Here is a 20,503-nt window from a genome sequence, read left to right on the forward strand (position 1 = left end):
ATGCTCCTGTCAAACTGTTTTGTTCTCGACAGCTTTGACCTAACAGCATGGAGGTGAAGGTGATATGTGGCACCATAAACACTGTAATCTGGCCATTGCTGATGTGTACACGAAAAAGAGATGACACATGTGCTGGCCAGATGTGGCTACTATTGTTGTGGTTGCATGGTTGTGGTCAATGCAGCCCATTTAAAACCTCATCCTCTATCAGGAGAAAGTACGAATGAATGAGTTCCGCTGTGAGCTGACAAACTCTATGATGAATTTGAACTCAAAAGATGACTAAAAGCGGTAGAACTCCCACATTGTTGTGGTGCAGCCCAAACCGCAGAACAACACGGTGTTTCATTCACAAATACTGAGCTTTAGGTGGTATGATGTGGTTTTCTGGTTTCTGTCTCTCTGTCTGGATCGCCATCTCTCTTTCAAAGTGCAGGATATTTGCTAAGTATTCTCAAAAATTCACAAATTATCACAGTCTGTATTAACACTGGAACGAGGACAGTGCCACACGCACAGCATCCTCGCCCAGTCTATGCAGATGTATTTTCAAATGTGACCTCTCTGTTGAGCAGGATTTGCTTGGAGACATGGTCTGGCCGGGTGAGGAGTTACTGTGCCCAGGATCAAACCAGTGGCCTGGAGCTCTTTACTGGCTGTGGTTGGAAAGAAGACCAATGCCAGGCTCATTACTGGCCAGTGCCAACCAGAATTTGGCACATTTCAAGACACTCTGGGTGGCAGGAATCCCATCAAGTCATGTTTATTTTTCTCTTCTGTTTAACTGTGGGGAGTCAGAATTAATGATTGTGATTTTTGATGCTGACCCTGTGACCCTAAGCCAGAGCTGTGCAGCTTTTCATCTCATTGGGGGAACATGTTGTTAACCACCCAGTTCTTCTCCACGGTTCAGGAACTGTATGAAGCATTTTACATGTACGGTTAAAAGGGCAATTTGACATGGTGACGTTTATAAGCAGACAGACAGAAACAAAGACTAGGAGTCTGCAGCTATGCTAGCAGCTCTCTGAGGCTGAACAGCAGTGCATTGGGATAAATGCTAATGTCAGCATGAAAACATTTTAACATTTTCATATTTAGCACATATAATGATATATGCCATGTAACATACCGACTGATATCATCAGCCAAACCTAAGTACAGGAATGAAACTGAAATTTTGACCTGAAGATCACTTATTGCAATTCATCCTGAGAGGATCATGAATGTCACATCAAATTTTATGGCAATCCATACAACAGTTATCAAGACACAAAACCTCATGGTTGCACCAGAGGAAAAGTCAGGGAAACATTTCATCCCAATAATGTCTATTTCCATCTATTAGATGTTGAGATATCAATGTCAGAGGATCAGTGAAAATGTTGACCTGCTGGCGCCCCCCACAGTGAAAGTTATAGAAACGTAATAAGGATTTCATGGCAATTGATTCAAAAGCTGTCAAGACATTCCAACAAAAATGTCAACCTCACTGTGTTGTTAGAAGAAAAGTCAGGGATTCACCAAAGTCAAGTAGGATCGTCATCTGAGAGCCATGAATGTCTCTACAAAATTTCAAAGCAATCTATGAGAAAGTTGTTAAGATATTTCAGTCTGGACTGAACTGTTTGTTACACTTTTGCCGTACATGTACATACAGACAGGATGAATGATTCACAGTCCATTTATACCTGCTATAGTGACAGCCACACTGACAATAAGAGTGGAATGGCACGGGGGTGTTTTTCAAACAGTTGGATGGTCTTCTACATTAGAGGCCCTGTCTTTACAGAGGAAATATAAAGACTGAAATGTTTCCCGACACACCGAACATAATACAGCTGCACATCCCAGCAGGACAACTAACCCCATGAATCAATACCTTCCCTCCAACATCATATATAACACAGACAGCCATCAGCTGGGGGACACTTAATCTCCATGCTAGCAGTTTTTCAAGACCGCTTGCGGCTGTAAGCTTCTGCGTGTGTCTGACCTCAGTACGCATGGACGTTTATATCATTTTCAAAACAAAACATGTGTTGGCGGTCCTGTTTCTGCTGGAGAAACATAATTTAATGAGGCCTTTTCATGTATGTGTAGCCGCTCGAACATATTATTCAGCATGGACTCACTGCATCCCAGCTCGGGTGTTGAGAGCCAGGTCTCAGCACTTAAATCACCAAGAATTGATAGAAGCAACAGAGAATCTGTGAAATATCAAGAGATGGGGGGGAAAATCTCTTTAATCAGCAGCAGTATCCCATCCATACATTCCTTTGCTGCACTTAGTTGCCAGACCATTGTCATCACTGTGATGTGTATTTCTCACAGCCGTTTTCCCCATAATCCTCAACAACATCAATCGCAGAACCACGCTGTCACCAGTCGGAAAATGAGCCAATTAAGACCCTGATAGCACAAGTACAGAAGAGACAGCTGAGGCAGAAATTCCCTCCAAAAAGCCAAAGAGTCAAAGTCATTTTAGTGGTCAACCACTGTGGAGGGAGAGAGAGAACTCTCCTTTCATTCTCGGCTCAATCTGGAGAAGGACTTGGGATGCTCACACACAGAGACCTGATGTTAGCCAGAGTTTGGACCGAGGCCTGAGGATAACATGAAGTCAGTAACACTGCACAGTGAAGAGTAAACTTCCTGGGGAGCAGTTCAGTCCAGGCCTGCTGCTGCAGCAGCGATGCTCTCCTGTCCTTCAACAGCCCTGATTAAGATTGGCCTCTAAATCGGCCCAGTCATCACAGATGATGAATACCTGCAGCCAATCCAGTTGGCAGGTAATCAGTGGCATCCAATCAGGTAATGAGGACCTGCATGTTGGAATGGGAAGCAGACAACCCCATGGCTGTCTAGCAGGAAGGAGGGAGAGCGGTCATGTTCTAAAGATACTTAAGGCGTGCCATATTTGTGTTCTCTGTCCTGTGAAGATCAATGTCTGTGGACAATTATCTTTGATCAGAGAAACTGATGGACATCTCCTCAGAGGCAGGGTGTCTGATTCAGAGATGGGAAATGAGGCACTGCATTTTCGATCATGTAAATTCTTTGGTTGACGAGAACCACCCATAAATTGACTCCCCGAGGAATTTGGCAACCCCAAACTCCAAAACCAAGCTGCAGTCAGGTCTGGAGATGTTTATGGAATAGTACATGGAAAATTTGTCAGAGAAACATGTTTTCCCAGGGAATTAGTATCATCAGATGAATTTACAAAAATGCACAGTGTTGTTGCTGAGTGATCTCCCACAGGTTCTCTGGGGAAGAAGAACCATTCCAACATGGTACATTACTCTTGGTGAACGCCAGAGGATGACTTTCTGATTTGTGGTCCCTCTTTAGCAAGCATTCCTGGGGGAAATTCGAGAGAGACCATTATGCAAATCCACAGGTGCATGCCAAGACCAAATAACTGAACTCCTGCCTCCAAGTACTTCAAGATGCCTTTCTGCCTGCTCCTGATAGTGTTCAGACCACAGCGTGAGGAAACACGCCAGGAACATGTGGGTGTAGTGTGGAGGGCCATGGGGCCTGCATGTCCACAGCCTTCAAGCAAAGCAATTAAAAATGAATTTTTCCTTGTAGAGTCCATTATGAGACGGTCCCACTGAGGAAACAAACACTCAGTCGTGCAAAAGTGTGCGCCTATCACATCTTGTGCTGATAGTGATGTCAGCTATGCCACCATCTCCATGTGGTGAAAGGGAGCGCTTGTTTTCCATTTCACTTTCAGCAGTTAGGTATTATCACATTCCATAAACAGCAGAGCTCTCAAAAGACTGATTTCATTAGGCCTTCAGCTGACATGAAACCAGCAGGTTTGAATGAACGTTGTTTATTTTCATGTGTTTCATGAGGTATGTGTTGTATGCATGTGGGGAAATGAGAAATGTCTGTAATGGAGGGGGATTCAATCTGGTCTGCTCTCTGTGTTGAAAACTTGAAGTGTGGAGGGTCAGCTGAAGACAGGAAAGCCCCCTCATCATTTACTGCTGCTGTGCTGTCCTGAGGGATGACAGCAAGAGGAGGCACAGACCCTCTACTCATGACAAATGTAGAGCCACTGCCCCCTTGTGTCTAAAACATGAACTCAGCTGGCTGACGATAGTTCACAGTTCAGGTTTTTGTTTATAGTCTATAGTCTATAGTCGACATGAGCTATTAAGAACTAGCATTCCAAAACCTTTTGTCTTTGACGAAGATAGTAATACTAGAGACTGGAGTGTTACATCATCTTCAGTTCTTTACCTCAAGGAAAGACAATAACAATGTCCTAATCTACATTATGTTGAGTGCACCCATGGGCTCCTCTCCAGGTACATTTTCAGACACAAATTTAAGAACTGCTTGCCCTGTAAGGTCAGCACCACGAGCCATCTCCAAGTCCAACATTCAATGTTTGATGGGTTTGTAATCATTTTGATCCACACTGCCAAACACAATCCAAATATGATGCACAAAAAGTGAGATAAGGTGATAAGAATTCAGTCCATCATTTTTTTATTCCATTAAAGAAAGGACCTGCAGTGCAGAGAATCTCAAACATTCATCAGCAGAGGCTTGCCATAAAAAAAAAAAAGAAAAGGAAAAATGTACCCCAGCTTCAAAGTCATAGGCAAATATTTCACAATATCTACATTGCTAAAAGTCACACTTGGACAAACTAACCCAGAAACCATCCAAACAAAACAGTAGTAGGTAGATGAAAATCAAAACATTAAACAAGAACATAAAACTACAGGACAGACCTCCTTCATATTTGTTTATAATGGTCATGTCATCTAATGAAACTAACACATGTAATGCTGCAACTACCTTTACTTCATATAAATAGGATATCATCCATTGGTATTGGTGCTTAATGAAACATTTTCATAAGCATTTTCACGTCTCCTCTGCTGCATCAGTTCAACATTGCACAACCCAAACACGCACAAATCCACAAACCCTCTGACAAACCTCTTAACACTATAAAAGGCCAGCTAAAGCTCAAGCAAATACTAATCAAATCCCACTCTATTGGCTCTGTTGATTCAATGCAATTAAGTCTTTGCCATTCAACAAGTTAAATCTCTTAGTGGCCGAGTCAAACTTTTACTGCCGCCTGTGAGAATAATGTGAGGAATGGAGCCACATTCAGAGGGCTCTGTGTAGGAATATGAACATATTCAAATCAAAATGCTATGAGAGGAATTATTCAGTCACATTTTCTTCCTTCTTCTTTGTCTAAACATGAATTTTCCTAAATGCTCTACAAACAGTCTGACTGGCAGCACACACTATTACAAAATGGCTAGTGAACATGTAAACTCTGGAACAGCAAAGGAACAGCTAAACAAGTATGAACATGAAAAAAAAAAACTAAGAAAACAATTCAGTTGGCTCAGAATATAGACAATGCTAACACCAATAAAAATAAATAGTTTTATAATAATATCATGAAAAACAAACAGGCAATATTCCCCAAAGATATAATGCTTTAGTTTACTGAGGATGTGGGATAATATGGCTAAAGGTTGTACAGTCACAGGTTGGAAGGAGGCAACTATGAACAAACCGTGTGTATGCATTGCCCTACATGTGTATGAACACATATACACCTGTGTCAGAGGATGCATAGGTGACATAGGAGATTCTGAGGTAAACCCATAAAAGGCTGTGAAGGAGAAAGTAAAAAGCATACAGCACACACACACATATATATATATAATATATATATATATATATATATATATATATATATATATATATATATATATATATATATATATATATATATATATATATATATATATATATATATATATATATATATATATTATATATATATATATATATATATATATATATATATATATATATATATATATATTATATATTATATATATATATATATATATATATATATATATATATATATATATATATATATATATATATATATATATATATATATATATATATATATATATATACACACACATGTTATATATGGGCTCTCCCCAACATCCAACCAACACTCCAACATCCACAGTGAATTCTGTGGGCGATAGAAATATAGTAGAAACTATTAGCTATTACTGTCAACTACGCTTATCTCACCTACGCACCTCTCTGGATACAATCAGAGGCAAAGGGCATGAATAAGGCAGGTTATAAAACAAAACAAAAACATTTACCACTCCAGACAAACATTGTTTCAACAATATGGGTCAACACAAATATTTTCTCAAGACACAATAAGTTAAAAACATGTAGAAACAATAGAAATTACTTGGCTTCTTTTTAAAACCCATTCATCTCTACCAGAAAAAAAGCTTATAGAAATCATATAAACTCTCAACCCATCAAAACGTGCAACAATAAAGAAATCTCCTCTCCTTAAACACCAAATGAAAAAGTAACAAGATGAAAAGGTATGTATACACACTAGTATGTACAAGTATTGAAATAAAAGAGTGATATTAGATATTTACATACAAACATCAGTCCCTGATCGATTAAGGCCAAAGTGCTGTAGATGCTCGTGTCACCCACATCACATGTAGGCTGCTGTTGCACTTAAGTGTTCCTCAGTTTGCAAATTGCAAAAGAAGCGTTTATACAGTAATACTCAAGGCCTTGCTCTAGCATCCTGTGTCTTTCAAACATATAAAACTTAGCAAACTTTTAGCTTTAAGAAATAAAATTAGCCCAAACCTCACCTTTTCCAGCAGTCCGTAGTTTCTTGTTTTTTTTTTTGTTTTGGTTTTTTTTGTTGTGTTTTTTTACAAAAACAAGATATTTTAAGATACATACAGTAGCACTAGAGTTCATATGATCATGTCCTGTTTCCAGTTCAACTTCCTGTAACGCCCTCTCATTCTGAGAGAGTATTTATAGGGAGTCTGGGTGATTCTTTGCCAAGAAGCCCAACTGTTAAATGCAGATGAATGAATGTAAGGAATTGGTGCTGGTCTCCTCTTGTGCGAGTGGAACCACAGTGCCAGTGATGGAGGAGTCAGAGCATGCCGAAGCCTTCACTGCCCTCACTGATGGCCAGCTTCAGCATCTTGTGCAGCTCCTCGTAGGAGTCGTAGGTAGGGAGGCACAGCTGGTTAAAACTGCACAGAGAAGAGGAACACAAAGAGTCAGCTGTTGTCTACATTCTGATCAAGTATGTATGTAACTTTTACACATAATGCTACTAATATATTCTATATTTTTCATATAGTTAAACAATGACTTTACTGTAAGTATTTCCGAGTATAATGTAGCATATTCATCTGTGCCATAGAGCTCCATCGTTGTTCAAGAACTATTAAACACATATCAGTGACCCACACTGTTGCAGTGGGTGACAAATTCCTTCATTACAGTGAGCACATGCAAACACAGTAGTTTATTTTATGCTGATCTGTCAAGATGCTGTAAATGCTCAGTAGTGCACCAAATGTGTATTGATCCACAGCTCAAAACAGTCCCAAACAAACACTAACACACAAGTGGTTTTGGTCATTTCATGGGATATTTAGCCAGTAAGAAACAAACAGAACAACAGCAGTCTTATTTTAATATATTTAAATATATCTGCCTGTGATTTCCTACTCACCAGGTGTGTGCAGTGGGCAAGGTGCTGTGTGTGGGGGCAGCAATGATCTGGAAGGAGGGGCAAAGAGTGTTGAATCCCCCGGGGGGAAGCTGAGAGGAGCCGGTGGTGAACTGCAGCAGACGAGCCAGCTCCTCCTGGGTGAAGCTGGACACCACGGCCCAGAACCACTTCATCACCTGTAGCAAAAAAACAATCAACGTGCTCAGACATTTTCATCACTGCTCTGCTGTCAGGAGAAAAGGAAGACTGAGAATTTCCATGACATACTTTCTCTCTGAAGTGCCATGATCCTCCAACAATAACAGCGTGGGCTTTGAAGTCCTGCACATTTATATCACCGGTGCCACACATCAACAGCTGAAGAGATTAAAAGGAAAAAATTATAATTACCCAGTGGTCTTGTAAAAGACCAACAGGATTTTATTATAAACATCACACATACCTCCAACTCATTCTCATCAAATATGGCTAGCAGGTTTTCTGGAACCAGTTCGTTCAAACCTGCAATTGATCAGGAAATTACACTAATTACATGCACATTACCGGAGTCTTCAAATTAGAGGAATTGGCAAATAAAATGACAGACTGCAGCTGTGCTAGTTCCCTTACCTTTCAGGAAGTGTTCCACCTCATCTCTCACCTGGCTGGCCAGTCTGTACTGCGCCAGCAGGTTGAGATAATGCATCTTGTTTTCATTGGTAACAGCGATCTGAGCTCCCCCTGATATCAGCTCCACCACCTGCAAGAGAACATGTGGCAAGATAGACGTCAGAAAGAAATATAAAACAGTGCAACAATAAAATACATAAAACGAGATGCAAATTCTGTAATTGTGTGGCTCTCAAAAACTGGTCAGTGAAGTTTATTAGAATATATGATACTTCAGAAGCATTCTCCAATGTGTGTGTTTGGCTGTCACACACTTGTCAGCCTCATTATAAATATTTAATCAATTTAGAAGTTACATATGCATCTAATTAAAAGGAGGAGGTTGAACTCTGTTTCAGCATGGGGTGTTACACAGCCAGTTATTGTGTGGAATTTTATAATTGAACAACAAAAACAAAGTTTGAAAAGGTTTAAAAATGAATGTAAACTCACCACTCCCTCTCTTTAAGAAAAAAAAAACATGATGCTTGCCAAACAAGCAATATGGTTTCTTTTGTTTGGTTTATTGCTCCTATCTCCTGTGAAATTACATCAGGGATAAAAGGGGAAGTTCCTTTCCAAAAGTGTTGCCTCACCTTCTCCAGCTGTCCTGACTTGCTGTACTTCTCCTCGGCAAACACCAGGTCCATTTCACTCACGTCATTGTTTAGGATGAAGCAGACTTTAGTTTTGTAGAACTCCTGGTCGTCAGTCTCAAAGTACTGCATGTGGCAAATAAAACAAAAAAAAAAACCCCAAAAAAACAGAAAAAAGCAGGAAAATGACGTTTTTAAATAAACATGACATTATATGTTGTCGGTGGAAGGATAAAAAAATGACTGGGTCTCGTTTAGTTCTCAGCTTTGAAACCTTAGGAAGTTGGATAAACAGCAAAACACACTGGCTAGTTCTGCATGAAATAAATAATGCCAAGAAATAAATCAGGTTTCCTGGCTTTGTGGGGAATTTTAAAGTGATGAGACAGACCAGCTGACACCAGAAGTTAAACAATGAAAACAGGACCTTCCAACATCCAAGGAATGAGTCTTCTCTGAGGGAATGTACTGTGTTCCATACCTTGTAGTTCATCCTAAGGCCAATGATCTGGGCCAAGAAGGAACGTGTAAAGCGAGCTCGGACCAGCTGTTTGTAGGCCCCACCCAGGGCAGACTCATACAGGCACTTCCCTACGATGCGACCTGCAAACTCGTACATCTTTAACCGCAGGTGGGGTGGCCTGTCAGCATTTGGGTGCACCTGCAGAGAATGTTAATTCTATTATTTTGCATGAAATGTATGTAATATAAGAGAAGACAAAAAGTCCACAAGTTGTTTCAAAGGTGGAAGTGGTTTAAAAAAAAACGAACTTACAAGACCCTGGTTGTTGTCGCTAAAGCGGGTGAACAGCTGGTTGGAGGTGTCAAAAAGGGTCTTGCAAATCAGCTCAAACCACTCTCTGCGAGGGCCGCCCCAGTCCAGAGCTGCCGAAATGTGAAAAGTTTGAGCAGTGTGGTCACCATAATGAATTACTGTGTCTATGACTTCCATTGGGATGTAATCTTAAGAGCTTTTTGGTTTGAAGTCATTGCTGCAACAGCAAAAATGTAGAAAATTCTCAATACAACACATACACTTAAAACAGAGTGTAACAGTCCGTTACACTCAGATGTTTTATTTACCTTCCTCATCCTGAAACACGACCTCAAAGTTCTTACTCCAGTCCGACACTGAGAAGTTCCTTGTAGCCTTCAGGGACTGAGCAGCAGCAAGGGAAAGATAAATGAGAGTCAAAAATTATGACAGGGGGTCACATGATTGTTATGATTACATGCCTATTTTCATAGTGCACACATTATGAAGCAGCTTCATAACACAGAAGAAACGCACTCACTGAATCGAGAATGGAGTGTCGAGTGATTTTCAGGCAGGTCTTGGTGCGAGGTCTCTTGGAGTGGATGTGTCTGAGTTCACGCTGAAAGAAGTTCACCTTGTCTTGGAACGTTTCAGAGCCACCTGTGGACAATACCATCAAATTACTGCTACAGTGTCCACAAAGGACAGTGTTTATGAAGTGTAGCTCGAGGCTAAATGAATCACACTGGAACAAACCAATGTTCTTGTGCAGGAAACGAATGAAGGTGGCAGCCATGATGTTCCTGTCTTTGCAACTGAGCTCCACAGGAGGCTGTATCCCATCATCCACCACTAGAGTTAGGTACTTGTGAACCGGATCAGGACCATAATAGGTAAACTGAGAAGAGAGCAGAGGAATTACGGTGAGCCTGAACCAAATGAAAGAGGCCGGTTCTCCATTGTTTTTTGACATTAGTTGCTTACCTTCGTTCCTGGGCATACTCGAAAGGTGAAAAGGCGCCACGGAATTATTTTCAGGTAGAACTCCTTCACGGATAGTTGCTGTTTGACATTAAAGACCAAGTCAGCTTCATCTTACACTAATGCAAATACAAGTCTCTCATTTACCTATATTCACAAAAGCAAATGTTCAAGAAGAAAAATCCTACTCATCAAATGCAACCATTAAATGCTGGCCACTTACCTTTGGCGATATGTAACAGTAAACCTTTTTTGGTTTCTTGACTTTCTCAGGTTGTCCCTCCACAGGAGAGTCATGCTCATCCTCCTCTTCTCCCATAGAGGGTCTCCGCTGGGGTGCCAGCAAAGAGGAGGCTGGTAACTGCCACGAAGAACTGCTGTAGTTTCCACTGCTGTATAGGTATGCCTCAAAGTAGATACTTATGCCTGGAGTGGACACATTCTTCTCCACACAGGCCTTCTCATTCTCTGTAATATGCAATGAGAATATGAATATTAGGCCTTGAAAACACAGGCTGACTACAGTTAAATTAAACAACATTCACCCTACATCAATAAAATGCATTAATAAGTTATTAGAAAAAAGCATTTCTGGTTCATTTTTCAATAGCAGTGTATTTTTCCTCACCACTGAGAACAATTATGTCAAATTCTCCATTGCTGAGCGGCTGGTCCTTGTACGAGATGCGGGCCCTGAAACAGCCTGTCTTCCTCAGGGTCAGTCTCAGCAGAACCTGGCACTGCTGTTTGTTGAGTGACACTGACTTACTGTAGTACTCCTCCAGATTGTCATCATCCACAGTGCCCAGCTGGAAGAACCAGAAAACTAAAATGAATCCCTTTTTTTGGGAATTATTGGTAAGAACCCGTTCTGCTGTAAATCTAGAGACTTTGCAATTGGGAACAGAAAGTAAAAAAAAAAAAAGCTGGATTTCATTTTTACAGTTGTAATCAAGAAATAAATCTTCAAATTACACTTTAATGGATAATAGAAAAGGGGTTTGTTCCCTTACAGAGTGGACATGGACGCTGTAGTTGGCTTCATCTGTGAGAGATGTAGAGTTACTGGTGGGGTTTCCATACTCGTCCCTGGGTTCAATCTGCAAAGTGTGCTGCTGGCCATTTATTAGCACCAGGGTGGAGAAATGGTAGGCTATCTTGGTTTTGGATGGGACAACTGTACCTGAAGTGAACAAAAAAAAGAGGAAAACACTCAACAAGCAATTCAAACTTGTCAAATCAGTAATTACACAAAGCAGAATACAGGTTGGCTCTTAAACATATGAAGTTGTCATACCTGGCTGGAAGATCTTGTAATAAGGGCTGTAGGCTACATTGAGGCCACCCAGCTTCACAGCAACCTCATAGCGTCCAGCCTTGCGCACTGTGAAGGCCACTTTCACTACATTGGACTCTGGTTCTTGAAGAACCTCCTGTGTAACAGGGATGTCCAGAGCCAATTCGATGTGGGTGATGTTGACCCTCAGTCCCACAGGTCGATGGGCCGGGAAAGGCTGGCCATTCTTATAGAACAGCTGAGCAGACAGACATAAAAGGGGAGTAAGATTTGATACAGAGGACACATAAGTCAATTTTACATTTCTGAACACAGTGTTGCTACCAAAATATTGTTGACACTGATCCATGCATCAGCCACTTGTAAGAAAGTCAATGAGACTAGAAACAAGAAGTGCAGAACATCTTTAGTTTCAATGCATTAGGAATCCATTGTCACCTGCACCCTGAAGCTCATAGTCTGCCCGACTTCCTGCGGTTCCTTCCAGTCCCATGACACCTTGCAGGAACGTGGGTCCAGGTAGTTGCCCCGGACATAGTCGTAGATGCTACGGTCACCGCGTCGACCTGGATCCTCATTCTGCAGGAAGCTGACGACCCTCGCTGCAAGCTCACAGAGGAACTTGATGGTAAAGACGAACGCAATGATGGAAACAGTAATTCCACCTGCAACAAGAAGGGAATAAGTGCAAGAGAGAATTTGTTAGAACATGTGTTTTAAGCTATTTATATGGTTTTAAAATAAGTGGATTTACAAGTTATTCAAGAAAGTAAACAAAATTTTACAAGTCCTCAGGCTATAAAATAATAAAAGACATTTGTAAAACCGGTGGTACCAGGTCACAGCTGAAGTATGTGCTTGAAGGAAGACAGAGAATGAGCCACGTAGCAGAAATTCCAGGGCGGGTCATATAAGCCCTACCCAAAGAGCGAACACTGAACTCACCAATCACGTAAAACATGAGGTCCCTTATCAAGAAGCACAGTGCCACAGTACAGCCAAATATGAGAGCTCCCGCTGAAAAAACAAATGGATATTGTACCAATGAACAATTAAAATGAAGACAATACACACTTCCTGCTCTGGGCAAGCAGGGTAATTTTTGATGGTTGTACTTTCTTTTCTTTTTAAGAAATTGTTTTATGGTTATACAACCACAGCACCACTATAGTTTTCATGGTTTTCTGCCATTAAATGCTAAGAAATTGTGTGATTGAAGTTGTCAGTTTTGAATGGAAGTTAAATACCACACCCTGGGCAAGAATACCAGTGTAACAAAGGTTACTGTTTTGCATTAGAAATGTTAGAATGCAACAACATTCAGAGAGAAAAGGACAGAAAAACAAACAGAGGTTGAGCTGTAGAAACAGATGAAGCAACAGTGAACTTCTCTATTACATCGCTTTTGAGCCACAGTTAAATGATCTGCAACGTCTGTAGTAATAGCATTTAGCAACAACACAACCCGTCATATGTTTATGTCTTATATCTAAATGCCTCTCTATATTCTTCAGGTGGGGCAGGCAGCACTACACTAAAACCACTCTGAGGCAGAAAATGATTGGAGTCTCACCAATTGACCACTTCTCATTCAGACGCCTCTCAGCAAGGCTGTGCACCAGCCGGATCTCGTAGTCCTGGTCTCGACTCCCCCTGGAGGTCTGGAGGATCTTGATGCCTGTGGATAACCTTATGTAGTCTTCGTAGTAGTATCCCCAGGCAGCAAGAGATAGCTGCAGTTGACTGTCAAACTGAGACAGGTCATCCAGATTCATACAACCCAAGGTCTTCAGTCTGTAGTGGAAAACAAAAGTGAAAATAGATGAAGTAGATAATTGACAGGAGTGGTAGCACCACCTACAGTAGTACAGCCTTTAGAAATATAACCCTAGCCTCACCACAAAGTGTTACCCGAAGTTTATTGAGCAAGACTGGTGACTTAACTGCACACAGCAGGCTATCCCACACACTAAACAAACACTAGGTTTTTGTGAAACTCTGCACGAGAGTAACCTTGGTCTTATCAGCTAAACTCTTTAGTGAGATGGTGCGGCATGTTGCGTCTGGTCTTACTAACAGACTAAAGTGGCAAAGCTTCATTACAGGGAAGGGTCAGCAGGGGACAGTGCTTAGTAGATAAATGGTTGTAACCATTGAAACCAACACTTAATTTCCTATTGTAAAGCTACTATTGCAAAATTGTGTCTTGTCCTGTTAAAACTAGGGATGTGCTTGTGCTAAAATTAACTGTTCATAGCATGGTCATCATAGCCAAAATTATGGTAGTACACAATATAACTCTCTAATATAAAATCTGAAATAATATAAAAATATATATTTATAAATATTCTAACAATATTACACCAAAACACACTTAAAAAAATATATATTTTTTTATAAATATATAATTTTCATTTTGAAACATGTTTTTCATTCAAAATGTAAAAATCTTAACCCCGTACAAAGTGACATTGCTTTCTATATCTTATGTCGTGAAAAATATGAATTAACTGGTGTGTTGCTGTGTCTGGGTAACATGTGTGATGGGGGTGATTATCTACAGTGTGTTTGTGGTCAATTGTGATAACGATGGTAATCCAAACTAAAACATAATCCTCTTTTCCTTTTTCATCTAAGTATATAATTGTGTCTTTCCATCATCCAGCTCTTACTAACACTGTTTCTCTGAGAAGCAATGAGAGGCTTTTGTGAATCTGCAGCTTAATGTTCCCCATTTATAGTTTATTTTTAGCCAGCAAATTAATGCAAAGATCATCTTTGGTTACCACACAGTTAGCCAGTGAACTAAAACTCAGCTATTATTATGTGAGTAATTTCATAACAAGCAGCAACACAGGCAGCGACAGATTTACAGTCATGACCTTCACAAATGTGACATTGTGTCTCTTAAGAAACGTTACATCATACAATTGTCCTTAAAAACGTGATATTGTTTGATTCAGAAACACAACTGACCTTTAGAAACATTACAATTGACTTTTCTCAAACATAGGCAGGACGAACAGACAGTGTTGTGACAAAGCAGTAACTACTTATCAGAGTTGGTTCTGACTGCATCAATACAGAGCATCCAACACACACACAAACACAAACATCTGCAGTGCTGCAGGGTCTCACACTAACAGCCTCTAAAGAATACTTTTTACTGCAGTGACCCTCTGAAACACTGCAGCCTCCACAGCTCAGTGTCAGCAAACTCGGCTAACCATGATTGGAGAGGCAGCCCTCAAGCGGACAGAAATAAACAGTCTTTGGTAACCAGCATAGAACATGACCATAACCACCTAACCAATTCAAGACATTAAAAACAAGCAGTGGACAATCTATATTTATGACATGCCAACAAGTAATTGTGTCTGAAAAAGGAAGGCTGCTCACCACTGTTTGCCTGATTGGTGTAAATGCTTAAGTTAAGACCTTTCATTGCTTACGTATGGTAATAGTGCTCCAAGTTCTGGGAGCAAAGCCACTCCTGGAAGGCAAAGTCTCGGAGCAGCTGGATGTGGGCCTCTGCAATTTCCCTCCAGCGCTGCTGTTCCTTCACCACCTCTTCCAGGCGACTCAGTACACTCAGACTCAGTTCCTCCAGTGTCTGTACATCTGGATGACACATGAACAGCAAATAAAAATCCCCATGCACATACTGGCCAGGAAATCAGCATCAGTAATGCCACAGCACAGGCTTAAATACTCATTAAAGTCTATTATAATGAGTATCTAAGCCTGTGCTGATTCTGCGTACATGCCTCTTGCATCTCATAAGCCTGGATATTTTGTATTTTAAAACAAAAAAATTACCAGGGTCAAAGCAATAAGCAATACAATCTCAGCTCAAGTTAAGTTATACATGACATCGCTGGTATTTCTGGAGAAAATAGGATGGGTGCTGGAGAAAGTATTCTCCCCATAAACTGTTTAATTTCCAGCCAAGATAACCTGTCTTGCAGAAGTTACCTATGCATATTACAGAACCTACATCTGCTTACTTCACCCTTGATAAAAGCAACAACCAAACTTCTGTGCTGTATTGGTAAACTGATATGAAACAAATGTAACCCACTGACCTTCAAATAAGTGCCTGTATTGAGAGAGGCTATGTCCTTGGAGCCATTCCTGAATCTGACTTTCTTTTCCTTTCTTCCAGCGCACCTCCCAGAAGAATATCCACGACACTGAGCAGAAGAGGAAGGTCAGGAAGAAGCGGCGGTCCATCAGACCATCTTTCAGCCTTCACTCAGACTCCTCCGTGCTCAAAGGAAAAGTGCCATGTAACAGGAAGCTATTCAAGTCTTCTACAATAATGGAAAAACAAAACTGTTTAGGTTCAACTGCTTGACTAAAAACAGACACAACAAAAACCTTTGGCTTTCAATGAGGAGCACTGGTCAAACAGATGGGAAATGATTAAGCCTAAAAGCTTCAACTGTGAACTGCTCTGCTAAGAAAGCATGAATATTTAAGTGTCACCCTGGAGAAGTGTTGGCTGATGGGAAAATAACACTACTCCACAGCACTGAAATATGCATGAACAACTTGGCTGAAGAATAGTCATAAATCTCTCACCAACCTTTTTTTTTTAACTATCAGAATCCTAGAAACCAGGTCAATTTGAGTGTAATTATACTCTAAATTCCATCCACCGACAAGTCCAGATGATGGTGATAGTACTGAGGATGATGAGCTGTCTAGACATGCTCAGGTGTCAAAACGATTCCAAATGTCATCCGCTGCCACTGTAATAAACAGCCAGAAAGCTACATAACCTATTCAAAGAGCTTCGGTAAAGTTCACTGGACAGTTGCTTGAATCACTTTTCAAAAAAAAAAAAAAAAATGCAATATCATCAAGTCTCGCCTGTCTATAGACACCTGGAGCGCTAGGTAAAGCTAGCAGCTAATGCTAACATATGTTAGCATCGTTAGCATGACAAACGGCTACAGCAGCCTTAGTTGTCTAGAGAACGATGCTAGCAGCTAGCCAAGTTAGCCAACAATGTCAGCGTAATTTCAGAAAGCTCGTCTCCAGCCTGTGGCGGTTATCAAGATGCAGACCACAACATCTTCACAAGACGCCTCTTGCAAAAGCACAGCTACACAAAGCAAAACTGTGAATGCAAAAATGTCCTTAATTTATGTTATTATCTACCTTCGTCCGTTAGACATTCGCTCCGCAGCCCGGAAAATGCGCAGAAAAGGTGTCGATTTTTGATTACGTCAACAGAGATCGCATCGATACACGAGGGGAAGGGGACCAAGTTTCACTCAGCTACTGAGATCTGTGTCTCAAATTTAAAGCATGGTAAGTAATCTGTAACTGTATGACAGCTACTCCATGGCTGACTTGAGAGCTTGCGTTCCGTAAAACATGATATTTTGTATATTAATAAGACATTGAAGCTTTTTTGGCAGGCAAGCCACTAAGCTAAGTTAGCTAGCCTAGCCTAACGTTTAGTAAGCTATACACATACAGCGACAGCTACAATGAATATTCATCCAACTATATCGTTTACTTATATCAATCTAAAGAGCTTGGTTTGAGCATTTACACAACACAAACGGCAGTTGGCTTCCAAAAACCTGCGACCGTGAATGTAGTTTTGGTTTAACCTCTTGCTATCTAAAAACGAGTTCAGTGTTTTAGTAAATGTACTGTATGTACAGCTGTGGGACACTGCAGCATTGTGCTGAGAGCTGGACTCTCCCTCTAATCGTCCACTAACATATTTAGAATAATTTCTTTTGCTTTCAAACAATACAGTAACTGTAGGTTGTCATTTATGTTCTAAATAGTTTTTCTTTTTGTTTTTTACAATTTAGGGGAAGCAGAAAACAAAGAGGTTTGCTGCAATGAAGAGAATGATTAATCTGAAAGATCAAAGAATGTAAGTTTTGGTTTGTTTAAATAATTTTTCTCAGTTGTTGAGCCAAGTCACCCCTGGTTTAACCAGCTCCTCCATGACTATGAAGTTAATTAATCCAACAGAACATGCAATTACTGGTGAAATACGAACTTTAAAGATGTATTTGAGTATTATAAGTCTGTGTTTGTTTTGTAGAAAAGAGAAAGATCGAGCTAAAGCAAAAGAGAAAAAGAAGAAAGATCCCTCAGAGCTTAAGGAGAGAGAAGTGTAAGTTGGTCACACAAAAGCTTGAATTGGATGATAACTTGTGGTTGATGGCTCCTTAACTTGATTTATTTTAACTCTTTTTGCAGGACAAAGTACCCTTCATGCCTGTTCTTCCAGTACAATACTCAGCTTGGTCCACCCTACCATATTCTAGTCGACACCAATTTCATCAACTTCTCCATCAAGGCCAAACTGGACATTGTTCAGTCTATGATGGATTGTCTTTATGCCAAATGTAAGTACTATTGTCTAGTGGTGATATGAGGATATTTATTATAATACTCAAAATATTTATCATAATGATTAGGCAAATATAGTTGAGAAAAATTAGTAATTCATTTTTTATGCAATCTTATCCAGGTATCCCATATATCACAGACTGTGTGATGGCTGAGATTGAAAAGCTTGGAATGAAGTACAGAGTTGCGCTCAGGTACAAAGATGTGTGGTATAAAAGGGCTCTGGGGAGATGAACACATTAAATTCATTCATAAATTATTTTTACTTTAAATTTTTTGCTTGTTTTTGTTTTTGTAGGATAGCCAAAGATCCGAGGTTTGAGCGCCTGCCGTGCACACACAAGGGAACATATGCTGATGACTGTTTAGTCCAAAGAGTAACACAGGTAATATACTTTAATGTGCAGTTGTAGCCATACGTACATGACATGGTATGTCAGTGTTCACTGAATGATGACCTCGACAGTATGAGTTATAGCATGTATGTTTGCTGTGTAAAATAACAGCAGGAAAACCTACTGACACTGATGTATTATCCCAGCAGTAAATGGCTAAACAGTTATTTAGAAAAGTTTTTGTATTAGTAATATCAGCCTGTGAAAGCAGAAAACCATACTGGCACTAAAGTAATAAGTGAATTATACAGACAGGTGACAAATTAAAGGAAAAACCAACATAAAGTGTCTTAGTAAGGTGTTGGGCCACCATGTGCCACCAGAACAGCTTCAGCGATGCATGGCATTTATTCTTCAAGTCTCTTGAACTCTACTGGAGAGATGACCACTGTTCTTCCAAAAGATATTCCCTCATCTCCATGAGGTGGTGGAGAGCATAGTCTAACATTTCGGTCTGAAATCTCCAATTGGTGTTCAACAGGGTTGAGTTCTGATGACAGTGAAAGCCATACCATATGATTCACATCATTTTCATACTCTTGAAACCAATCAGTGACCCCTCTCGGGCTCTGTGTATATGGTAAATGGACTGCACTTATATCTTATTAACGGCTCAAAGCGCAGTACACGACAAGCCACACACACACATATTCATACAACACTCTCATACACACCAATGATACATCAGGGTATCAGTATCTTGCCCAAGTACACTTGGAGATGGGAATGGGAATGAAGATGGGAATAGTGCACACATATTTGACAAAAGGCTGGATTTGATAATGTAAGTTAATCTGCCATAGAAGTGTGCAAGTGGTGGTTGCTACTAGCGACAGATCACCCAGCTGAAACCAGCTGCTGGTAGCAGAGTAGTCGTCATATCATTGTTGTGTGTAAATGTATGGTATGTAACACTGAAGTTTTGGTACTGAGGGGCAGATATAACTCGCATAAAAATATTTCCACAGCACAAGTGTTACATTCTAGCTACTGTGGACAGAGATCTAAAAAGAAGAGTGAGGAAGATCCCTGGAGTACCCATCATGTACATCTCAAACCACAGGTATACCACAAATATGTGTGTGTGTATATGTGTGTGTGTGTATATATATATATATATATATATATATATATATATATATATAATATAAATATAAATCAGCTTTTTGCTTGTGTGCTTTTTTTTTTGAACAAATTTGTTTTGGGCTCAGTAACAGCCTTACTAAAAACACACTTTCCCCTCTATTTTTAAATACAGGTATAATATTGAACGGATGCCTGATGACTATGGTGCTCCAAGATTTTAATCTTATTACAACTGAGCTGGACCTGTACATGGACTGAAGTTTCCTCTTTAATATTATTTTTCTTTTTCCATATTGAAAATATTGTTATGTTTTAAAGTTTGATTTGGTGAGGATGGAATGGAGTGTGTTTGATGTAACTGAAAATTTGTTTTCTTATAAAACATTTTGTTTCAAGAATAAATGAATTGTTGCAGTGCATGTCCTCTTAAGTCTTCAGTTTTTTTCCCCAACACCCCAAATACGTAAAAGTTTTCTGTATGAGTAGAGATACTCATTTATTATGAGAAAGATAACCTTGACTAATGTTGGGTTCATATTTTACACCTGTGTTTCCCTTGAAAGTCTGTCTTTTTAATCATCCTATTAGAAGTTCGATTGTTACTACAGTGGAAATGTGTTTTGCTTGTTTTTTTCCCCCTATAATGTAGTTCATGGAAATGTATAATAGAAAACATGGTCAAGTCAATGTAAATGTCACACTAGTATACTTTAACAGATTAATCATTAGTTAAGTGGAATATGATATGACCAG

At 39.9% G+C, this 20,503-nt stretch overlaps 2 protein-coding genes across 3 annotated transcripts; one reads left to right on the plus strand and one right to left on the minus strand.

Annotated features, from left to right (window-relative positions):
* Positions 1-6,735: 6,735 nt before the first annotated feature.
* Positions 6,736-17,173, minus strand: arel1 (apoptosis resistant E3 ubiquitin protein ligase 1). Of its 2 annotated transcripts, XM_071498074.1 has the most exons (22): positions 17,049-17,173; positions 15,968-16,195; positions 15,335-15,503; positions 13,456-13,676; positions 12,828-12,899; positions 12,321-12,547; positions 11,883-12,120; positions 11,599-11,768; positions 11,214-11,394; positions 10,809-11,053; positions 10,589-10,666; positions 10,361-10,502; positions 10,143-10,264; positions 9,931-10,006; positions 9,623-9,732; positions 9,329-9,508; positions 8,848-8,973; positions 8,213-8,342; positions 8,046-8,104; positions 7,871-7,960; positions 7,604-7,779; positions 6,736-7,115 (listed from the first exon to the last, which is right to left on the minus strand). In XM_071498074.1, exons 2-22 carry the CDS (start codon positions 16,113-16,115, stop codon positions 7,013-7,015), a joined length of 3,063 nt encoding a protein of 1,020 aa, XP_071354175.1. In that variant the 5' UTR covers positions 16,116-16,195; positions 17,049-17,173; the 3' UTR covers positions 6,736-7,012. The 2 variants fall into 2 exon arrangements, with proteins under 2 accessions (XP_071354175.1, XP_071354176.1); XM_071498075.1 differs by lacking the exons at positions 15,335-15,503; positions 15,968-16,195 and having other exon boundaries at positions 6,870-7,115; positions 17,049-17,093.
* On the plus strand, positions 17,075-20,169 carry fcf1 (FCF1 rRNA-processing protein). Its single transcript, XM_071498077.1, has 8 exons — positions 17,075-17,201; positions 17,720-17,784; positions 17,959-18,030; positions 18,117-18,265; positions 18,391-18,463; positions 18,568-18,655; positions 19,633-19,727; positions 19,923-20,169. The coding sequence occupies exons 1-8, from the start codon at positions 17,199-17,201 to the stop codon at positions 19,969-19,971; spliced, it is 594 nt and encodes a 197-aa protein (XP_071354178.1). The 5' UTR covers positions 17,075-17,198; the 3' UTR covers positions 19,972-20,169.
* The last annotated feature ends 334 nt before the right edge of the window (positions 20,170-20,503 follow it).

The sequence above is a fragment of the Trachinotus anak genome, unplaced genomic scaffold (assembly GCF_046630095.1).
Source record: "Trachinotus anak isolate AG129_WGS33_773 ecotype Australia unplaced genomic scaffold, CSIRO_AGI_Tana_v1 ptg000015l, whole genome shotgun sequence".
Classification (NCBI taxonomy): Eukaryota; Metazoa; Chordata; class Actinopteri; order Carangiformes; family Carangidae; genus Trachinotus; species Trachinotus anak.